This window comes from Pseudorca crassidens, chromosome X (genome assembly GCF_039906515.1).
Source record: "Pseudorca crassidens isolate mPseCra1 chromosome X, mPseCra1.hap1, whole genome shotgun sequence".
Classification (NCBI taxonomy): Eukaryota; Metazoa; Chordata; class Mammalia; order Artiodactyla; family Delphinidae; genus Pseudorca; species Pseudorca crassidens.
In genome coordinates, this window is record NC_090317.1 from 32,951,944 (window position 1) to 32,962,018 (window position 10,075).

The 10,075-nt window shown below is 41.0% G+C and overlaps 2 protein-coding genes across 2 annotated transcripts in view; both read right to left on the minus strand.

The window, feature by feature from the left end:
• PLS3 (plastin 3) overlaps positions 1–9,671 on the minus strand; it is an 89,653-nt gene extending 79,982 nt beyond the window's left edge. Inside the window, exon 1 of the mRNA XM_067723729.1 lies at positions 9,521–9,671. The gene's annotated coding sequence lies outside the window, so the exon portion shown is untranslated. The remainder of the gene's footprint in view (positions 1–9,520) is intronic.
• LOC137216595 (heterogeneous nuclear ribonucleoprotein A3-like) lies at positions 1,472–8,287 on the minus strand. The gene is made up of 4 exons (XM_067722686.1): positions 8,222–8,287; positions 5,497–5,516; positions 4,137–4,204; positions 1,472–2,877 (listed from the first exon to the last, which is right to left on the minus strand). The coding sequence occupies exons 1-4, from the start codon at positions 8,285–8,287 to the stop codon at positions 1,790–1,792; spliced, it is 1,242 nt and encodes a 413-aa protein (XP_067578787.1). The 3' UTR covers positions 1,472–1,789.
• Positions 9,672–10,075: the final 404 nt, after the last annotated feature.

Below are 10,075 nucleotides of genomic sequence, written 5' to 3' on the forward strand. Positions count from 1 at the left end.
GTTTTGTAAATAAATTCATTCGTATCATTTTTTTAGATTGCACATATAAGTGATATATGATATTTGTCTTTGTCTGACTTACTTCACTCAGTATGATAACCTCTAGGTCCATCCATATTGCTGCAAATGGCATTATTTCATTCCTTTTTATGGCTGAGTAATATTCCCTTGTGTATATGTACCACATCTTCTTTATCCATTCATCTGTCGATGGACATTTAGGTAGCTTCCATGCCTTGGCTATTGTATATAGAGCTGCTATGAACATTGGGGTACATGTATCTTCTCAAATTAGGGTTTTCGTCTTTTCCGGCTATATGCCCAGGAGTGGGATTGCTGGCTAATATGGTAACTCCACAGATATAGAAAACAAACTTATGGTTACCAAAGGGGAAGGGGGGGTTAAATTAGAAGCTTGGGATTAACATATATACACTCTATATATAAAATAGATAACCAACAAGGACCTACTGTATAGCACAGGGAACTACACTCAATATCTTGTAATAACCTATAATGGCAAAGAAGCTGAAAAAGAATATATAAATATATATCTTTATATATATACAGCAATTTAACCAACTTCAGGATTAAAAGTCTCTTCATGATACTGAAAGTTTATGGTCACAAGTAAGCTTTCTGTACTTGAACTGAGTTTTACAGCAATCTGAAATCTAAAGGCTAATTAAATACAAACCTGTCTCCCTTCCCCAATTAACAGTTCTGTTTCAAAAAATAGAACTTCCTATGATTGTACACCCCACAGGATTCTACTTCATCCTCCTTTGCACCTGCTAACTAGATCAGAGGAAACCAAAATATTTCCAAGACATATACTTTACCTAAACCAGCTCCATACGAAACAGTATATAAAGAATGGCTTTTTTTTTTTGAGAGCCGCTGTTTGAAATCAAGGCTCTTTTTGCTTACACCAATGTTTAAATTTCAGAGATTGTCAAAGGAATTCATCTTTAAAACAAAAATCTTTCCAATTTCTCTTTATCTCAAAGAGATATTTATCTCAAAGAAATAATCAGAGTCATGAAATGGTTTTTGCCCCAGGGTGTTCGCTGAAGCATTATCTATAAGATATGGAAAGAACAAAAACTTCCAACAACCTGGAATTAGCGAAATAAATTATGAAATATCCATTATATAGAATATCATGCAGTAATTTTAAATATTTTCAAAAATATCTGATTACATGAAAACATATTTATAATACAAGTTAAAAGAATTGGATACAGACAGTATATACAGTATGATCCCAATTTTTAAAATATCTAATGTTCTACACAGGAAACAGATGAAAAATATGAACAGGTGGTACAATTATGAGTAATTTTTATTTTTCTTCTTTATAAACCCTTTTGTTTTCTTCTCATATATTTTTTTTGAAAAGTTTAAAGTTCCTTAATTTTTTATTCCTGGTACCACTACCACAATTTACAGGGCAATATACCTGATGTAATAAAAAGAAAAAGACAAAGCTACAACAGATAAAAGACCTCAGGAATGTACATGTAATTGACACTACATTGCATTAATCAATAGCTGCACTTTTTGCAAACTGTGGCTATGACAGTCCTGAACAAGAAGGGTTTCCTGTTTAAGCTGCAGTAACTTTTCTGACTATGGATCATCGTTCCTTCTGTGGCAGATTTTTACGGTTCCTCTAATGCATTTGGGACGACTGTCTCAAAGTAACCTGCAGCTTTCCTGACAACTCCTCACTCTCTCCCCTGCTAAGAACTGTAGCCCTTTTCTTCTGAGTTTTTAGAACCTTCTGCTACCATCCACCACTTCCACCACCAGATCCATAACCACCACCATAGGGACTTCCCGAGCTTCTTCCACCAAAACTGCCCCCCTTCATGGGTCCATAATTTGATTGCTGTTGTCCACTATAATTTCCAAAATCATTATAGCTCCCACCACCACCATAGTTACCTCCAAAATTTCCTCCTTCATTGTAACCATCATATCCTCCACCACCGCCACCATATCCACCACCTTGGTTTCCATATCCTGGTCCACCACCACCATAGCCTCCTCTACTACTGTAACCAGGACCACCGCCATAGTTACCACCGTCGCCTCCAAATCCATTATATCCACCATCACCTCCTCCATAACTACCTCTGCTGCCACCACCTCCCCCACCATAGCCTCCTCTTCCACCAAAGTTTCCACCACGGCCCAAGTTACCTCCACCACCTCCAAAGTTTCCTCCATGACCCATAAAGTTGCCAGATACACCTCCACGACCTCTTTGTGATCCAGCAGATTGCATTTCTTGTTTAGAAAGGGCCTTTTTCACTTTACACTTATGCCCATTAAGAGTGTGGTATTTTTGAACAACAATTTTATCAACTGTATCATGATCATCAAAAGTTACAAAAGCAAATCCTCTCTTTTTTCCACTCTGCCTGTCTTCCATAACCTCTATGGTTTCAATCTTGCCATACTTTTCAAAGTAGTCTCTCAAATTATATTCTTCTGTATCTTCTTTAATACCACCAACAAAAATTTTCTTCACTGTTAGATGGGCACCAGGCTTTACAGAATCCTCTCTAGAAACAGCTCTCTTTGGTTCCACTACACTCCCATCAACCTTGTGTGGTCGAGCACACATTGCTGCATCCACCTCTTCAACACAAGAGTAAGTCACAAAACCAAAGCCCCTGGAACGTTTTATTTGGGGGTCTCTCATCACCACACAAACTGTAAGTGTGCCCCATTTCTCAAAATGTTCTCTTAAGCTATCATCTGTAGGTTCAAAGCTCAGACCACCAAGAAACAGTTTTCTCAACTGTTCTGGTTCCTTTGAATCATGGCTCTCCTCCCCCCGGCGGCGGCGGCGGCGATGGCTGGAGTCTTCTCATATTTTTAAAGTGGTCTTGTATTTTTTTAATCCAAAGTAAACTGATTAAAAAATATCCTAAGTACACACTACTTAAGACACTTTTCCAGCAGATTAACTAAATATACCTATTGACTATAATAGCAATAGGATATACCCTAGGAATCATGTCTCATCATTTTCACCTCTGAGAAAACAATCTTAAATGGTAATTCTCCCCCACCTGATATACAAGCACCAAGATGTCAAAAACAACAATAAGAAATGGCAAAAATGGGAATATGCAGGCAAGTAAAGAAATACAGGAAAAAAAGCTTAAAAATTACATTCGTCTATAAAGGACAATGTATTATTCAGTGTCAATAGCAGAATGTCAATCTGAGAGCAACACTATGTAATTAGAGCATATAATGTAGAATGCAATAATATGAATATTCAAAGCTATTATGCTGCCCTCTCAAATTCTATTTTATAGAAAGTAAAAATTTTATATATATACTTTTTATGTAAACAAGTATTCTGTATGCATATAAATTTAAAACAGCTTAAGAGAATCAGAGTTGTATTTTCAATATATGGGTTACAAGATTACAAAAAAATGATTTCCTATTTAATCTTTTAAAACAGAGATGGTAGAAATAAGAGGTCAGATTTTATAAAAGAAAATGATTTCTTTTAACAAAGAGAAACTTCTCTTCAGAACTAGTCATAGGATATCAGGTTATTTCAAAAGTCCTTTAACTCAAGGCTTTCTGCTTATTCCATTTTCATGAAGTGCTATCACTTCACAAGTGCTATTTTAACAAATGTTAGCAAACATAATTTTAACAAAATAAAAATGCATAATAACACAAAGAATGACAGAGTTAAAGAACTATCATGTAATCGGCAAGATGACAATACACAGTGAAAATTAATTCCAAGTTAATAGTTTTGAGGGTGGGGGTTGAAAATAACCCCTAAGGGGCTTCCCTGGTGGTGCAGTGGTTAAGAATCCGCCTGCCAATGCAGGGGACACAGGTTTGAGCCCTGGTCCGGGAAGATCCCACATGCCACGGAGCAACTGAGCCCGTGTGCCACAACTACTGAGCCTGCACTCTACAGCCTGTGAGCCACCACTACTGAGCCTGCGTGCCACAACTACTGAAGCCTGCACTGCAACAAAGAGTAACCCCTGCTCGCAGCAACTGGAGAAAGTCCACGCACAGCAACAAAGACCCCATCTAGCCCAACATGTTTGTTTTTCAAATGAAGACCTGCATTAACTTCTCACCTTTTCTGTTAATGATGGCACACCACTTAAACATAAGTTTATCTCCTCCATTATGCACTTTTCCATACCTGCATGTGCAATTTAGAGTGCAATTATAAGGAGAAACATTTGATTTTTCATGCGTAATTTTACACAAAACCTCCTATTACGGGCAATCACAAAACTAAGAATGAAGTATGATAAGCCAAAGTATTTTGTAACCATTACCAATGAACGCCAAAATACTGCTCAGTAGTTACTTGGGAAAGGTTAAAAAAAAAAAACACCACCACATTAATGGCTTTTACAGGCTATTTGGCACAATATTTGAGGGAAAAAAATTATAAGAAAGTATTACACATATAGGTTTTTATTCTCTTGTTATCAACCATTTCTCTTATTTTTCATTACATTATGTCTGGCTTTATTTCTTCTTAGCTTGTAAAAGTGGATGGCTGGAGAACATTTACAGACAAGTAAAAATGTGGCAAGGCTTAAGTGATGAGAATTCTACCATTTCTGTAAACTCTTATTAAAGCTTTAGTGTTTCTATGATATACTACTACAGTACTTTGAATTTATATAGCACCTGTCTGCTGAAGAACCAAGACTTACATAGCTCATTTATCCTTTCAGCATGCCTGTGAAATACACAGATTGAAAACAGATGGCTTACAAATAAAGTAAAATCCAGATATGAAAACAGAGAACTTCCATGATTTACTGAAGATGGCCTGTCTGTGCAAACTGTAGTAGCCTAAAAGATCCTGGAGTCCACACTCAATGCCTTTTCCAATAAACAACACTACCTCCTTATCATCAAACAAATTTCTAGACCGTTAAGAGAAATTAAGCTTTGTCATAATATAAAATCAGTAAGTTTAATGTGCCAAAAATCCTTGATAAGGAATGATATAAATGGTACCTCTATATTTTAAAGAAATAACATTAGTCACGGAATAAGCCACTGGTGACCGGAGAGTCACCAATTTGCCTACAAGGTATTTAGCTTGGTTCAATATAATTGCATTAAAATTGGGAAAAAAATCAACTGATAAATATAACTGAAATAAGCCAGACTATATCTATATAAAAGATATATCTTATAAAAGAAAAAAAAATCCCAGCAAACCAAAATCCTTGAGCCATGCCCTCATTTTATAATTGAGAAAATGCATGGTGTCTGGCACACGTATGTACTCAATGTTAATTATCAATATAATAATCTTAAGTGACTTTCTCAAGGTCAAACTATGAGTCAGTGGCAGAGCCATGTCTAGAATCTAGTTCTTCTGAAGCAAGTCCAACATACGTCCCCCTTAGCATTGTAATTTTCATTTAACAGCAATGCTTTTTCATCCCTAAAACAGTTTATACTCACCAATATTTATCTTTCAAGTGCTAAGAACAGAGCAAATTCAATGTTATTAAGCATATTGAATTTTTGGAAACTGTCTCACCTCCATAACTACCATTGGCCCAAGTATTATCAGATCTTCTCCTGAGACTGACATTTCATGATCAGACAGTTTTTTATATTTCTAGGCCATAATTTTAACCAAAGCTCTCATCACTAAAAACAGCTAGTCGTGACCACTGGTATCTAAAAGACCTTCCAACAGTATAATGTATCCAAAAAACTTTTGAAACCTCCAACACAATGAACATACATCATATGGTGTGTCACTCTCTAGAATAATTACAGACTCAAAACATGATCTAGCTGTTTTCTTCTAAACTGAGTTTTATTATTTTCACAGATTAAACTTCCCCCCCCTGGATTACTTTTCACCAAAAGAGCATGAGCAAGTACAAAATGATTCCAAAAACAGTTACCCAAGTTTTCATGTATTGATAGATGTTCATTTTCAATTTTATACCAGCTACTTTTGGAATCTGTACTAAACAGCAAAAACAAACAGTTTGGCATATTCATTCCACCTAGATTATAGCAATAGCAAATTCATGAATTTATCTTATGTGCTAAGAATATTATGTCAGTAAATTTCTTGGAAAGGCAAGTAGAAATGCTTAAAACAGAATATGGAAAAATGGCAAGTGAATTTTCTTCCTTTTGTCATCAGTTTCACCATACAGAATCTCCTTAGTGCTCAGGCACCACTACCAAGTTACTACCCCCTTCTTTTCTGTAACAGTCACGCTGTTTGCCTAGGAGCAAAATTTCATGGGGTTCCTAATAGTGCCCTGGATATTGACATTCTGCCAGTATAAACAGTCACAGTCAAGTCTAATGTGCTTGTAACCATTGGTAGAAGAGACTTAATCTCAACCCAAATATTACTCACTAGTTATAATTAATCCTTCTACCCAAAATGCATTGAGCCTAGACATTTTTAGCAATTGATTCTAAATGATGGCATCAGACTAGACTAGAGACCTTGGACCTCAGTGTTGATTGTCTGTGTTAAATCAAGGCAGAGCATAATTTATTTGGCTCTCCCACCCCAGGTAAAGAGTCTGATAACTTTCTAGATCTAATTGTAGAAACTAAGAATTAGACTCATAATCCTCTAATTTTAATGAAAGCCTGGGTTCATTAGATCATATGACTAAAAAATGAAGTCAGTAGTTGTAAATGAGTGGACACACCGAGACAATGAAAGACTGGTTGGAGAGCCTAGAGAGGATCCTGTTTTGACATGAGTTAATACTATTTTAAAAAGAACTTATCTCCCTACCACTTTAACCTAGTTGGATAGTTGTGCTCTTCTTTTTTTAAGGTTAAATATTTGTTAGGAGTTCCATCTAAAATTATATTATCACCTCTCTTCCACTAGGGGGGTCTATCTCCCAGTGTAGTTAACTCCAATTAACTCAGGTGCAGTTTGAGTCCACTTCCAGCTAATCTGTGCCGCAAGGCTAGCCTTGTGGTCAGAACTATGTGCTTTAAAGTTGTTCTAGTTTTTAGGCTCAGAAACCCATGCACAGCATGACAATGTAGTGCTCAAGTCATTCAGAGGTTGCTGCAGTAAGGAGACAAGGATTTTTGGCTGAAGCATACAAAGCCAAAATCTCTTATATATTCCCAGTTTCATTTTTAGCTGCCCTAGTTGTTTTCAGACTGAATACGTATCAACTGGATCCATTTTTGTAAATAAGTAAAGCTTTTAAACTCTCAACCTCAGAGATTCCTCTGCCCATTTCTACACTCTGCAATATATAATCTGAATAGCAAAAACTGCCATGTTTTTCCAACAGCAACCTTAACTTGGGCTACTTGGGTGGGTATTGGTCATTATGGGAGTTGTTTCTGTGGCCTCTCATTATTCTACTAAAGTACTGACAGGTAAAAACCCAACTAGCTCGATTTCTTAAATTTAGTGTCCACTGTTTCCCTGCCTGATTTCTGATCCAATTAATTCCAAACCACAATAACTGATGGTTAATTTTAGCCAAGAGATTATCCACCACCTTCAAGCAGATGCCTAATATAGAGAACAGTTCAACTGGAATATAGGCCAGACCCAGGGACATGGACAAAGCCTAATTTTTTAAAAAACACTATCTTATGGGATATGGCTTCAAATCTATCATTTAGGAATGAAATAGGGCATGAATAAATGGACGATTTTTCTAGAAAATAATTAGTAAGATATTTTTAAAATTTAGAAAAGCCATAACTAGATTGAAGGGCCACAGGGGAGATATATATCCCAGCACAAACATATTTCAAGCACTTATTTTAAAAACAGCTTCCGTTTTTTATTTTGGATAAAATCTGAGCATCCAATTTCCCTTTCTGTTCCCCTCATCCAAATCCAAGTAGAACTCCCTTGAGTAGAGGCTAGTTCACACCGCCCCCTCCCCTTTTTTGTCACGGTAGTTTTGGGAAAATGAACTTCAGCCATTACATTCCAGTTTTAAAGTCAAAAGAAGTCATGTGACCATTACCCTAGGGGCATCAGAGACTTGGGGCACGTGATGCCAATTGACATATGTGGGGCTTCGGCCACTATGTTGGAATTCACTGTAAATTGGATCTTCAGGATCAAGTTTCAGCTCCCAAATACACTGTGACATCCTGTAAAGTGGAGTGTGCGCTTACGTCTCAGTAGTTTTTAATTTCACCTAGGTTTTCTACCTACTGTGCAGTCAGCCAGGCTCTCTTCCCCACCCCCCATCCCTGGTAACAGGTCGGGCACCCCGAGCATCCCGTCTATCTGATCCTAAACGGCGAGGCTCTCCAACCCAGTTAGTTCTAAACTCAACCTTGAGTACCACCCGGCATGTTGTGCAGATAGGGTGTGGAGCAAGAATTTGCGTCGCGTACAGGAAACGTCAGAAAGCATTAAGCCCACTCCACCTCCCAGGTTGGGATCTTCTGCCCTGGAGCCTGGCCGTCGGAGCCGCCAGCACATTAGAGCAAGTAGCAGCAGCGGCGGCGGCAACTCTGGGACTGGCGAGAAGCCCGGGCGGGGGTGGTCGGCGTCCCCCGGCCTCTCATTAGACCGCTAAGTACTGCGAGTCGGGAAATGTAAACACCGGCAAGTGCAGCTCTGTGGGAGGAGGGGATGTTGCCCTCGCCCCCCGCCCCTTCGGCTCTGCCTCCAGAGGAGCCCCGGGAGGTGCCGGGCGGCCGCTGCCCCGACCACGCGCTCGAGGCTGCAGAGCCAAAGGAGCTGAGAAGGGAGCAGACGGGCGGCTCGGGATCTGAGGAGAGGAGAACGGAAAGGTACTGCCCTAATGGCCCGGAGATGTCCTGCTACAGAAAGGAAAAAAGTGCTTACTCATAGGGAGACGCGGTGCGATAGCGATTCGCTCGCTAATGGTAAGGGAAGCAGGCGGCAGGCAGGCAACCGGAGCCTCGTTCCTTCCCTGGGCCACCGCACCCCGTGGAGCCCGGGGGCCGGGGTGAGCCCGTGAGGTCACCCGAGGAGGGCGAGCGAGGGCTGGAGGCGTCGCCGGCGACCGGCTCCGGGATTTCCTGAGTCCGGAGCCGGCGGAGGAGCGGGGGAGGAGGGTGGCAGTAGCTGAAGAAGGACGACAGAGGGAAGTTAGGCGCTTGGTTTCCACTTCGGGGCCGCCGCCACGGAAGGGGAGAAGGGCAAGGGCTGGCGTCAAGGACTCCAGCCCAAGTTTGGCAACAAGTTAAGAGCAACTAGTGAGAAAGCACCATCTCTCCAGTGAAAAGCAGAAAACGTGTTTGCGGCGGGCGGTGGTCGTGGGGAACACTCGGTCACTCCCACCCGTTCTTGATGCGAACGACCGCTTTGGCGCCCAAGGTCTAGGACAGAAATTTCTGCAGCCTCCCTCTCAGTCCCCCGCCTCCCGTGCCAGGCACGTTCCTGCCGAGGTTCCCGGAGATGCTCTCTCCTGGACCCACTTATGCCCACGCCCAGGGATCCCGCTCCCCTAGTGCCCTCCCGCGCCTGCAGAGCACTTACATAAAGTCGCAGAGTACCGGATCTGGCCAGACAGCCTCCAACCGACGCACTCAGACAACTTCTGCCGCTCGGAATTTTTGCGGCTGTGGTTCTAAAGCCAGCGCTCCCTCCCCTCCTGCCAGCCCCCTCCGCCCCTCGGCCGCCGCCATTGGCTCCGGTGGTGCTAGCAGTCAGCTGGGAACCAGGAAGGGGATTGGGCCACGAGCCTGTCACATCAACTGGGTGGGGAGTTGGGAGAATAGGCACCGGGATGGGCGCCCTGGAGGGATGGGGACTAACTCTGCGGCTGGGAGCGGAGATTGGTCCTCCGCTCTTGTTACTTCCCCTCCCTGGCTATGAAGAGATTAGAAGTCCTCAGAGCCTGGCTCGGGGACCACGTTCCAAAAAATCGTATGGAATAAACGAAGAGATGAGAATGTTGGAGCGAGAGTTTGAACGTCACCAAGCCCCTATTTAAGTCTCTGGAGAGTACAGTTTCAACACAGAATCGTAAAGAGAATCTCGGCATGGGAAGGGACTAGTAATACTAGTACTTAGTTTCTTCTGCTCCAATCA

What these genes read in the sequence shown, in the direction of transcription:
- LOC137216595 (XM_067722686.1), bottom strand. Translation starts at nt 8,287, where the DNA reads ATGCTCGGGGTGCCCGACCTGTTACCAGGGATGGGGGGTGGGGAAGAG. An exon ending in AGAGCCTGGCTGACTGCACA is followed by an intron (nt 5,517 to 8,221) that starts GTAGGTAGAAAA and finishes CTCTGTTCTTAG; the next exon opens with CACTTGAAAGATAAATATTG. An exon ending in CACTTGAAAGATAAATATTG is followed by an intron (nt 4,205 to 5,496) that starts GTGAGTATAAAC and finishes TTGCACATGCAG; the next exon opens with GTATGGAAAAGTGCATAATG.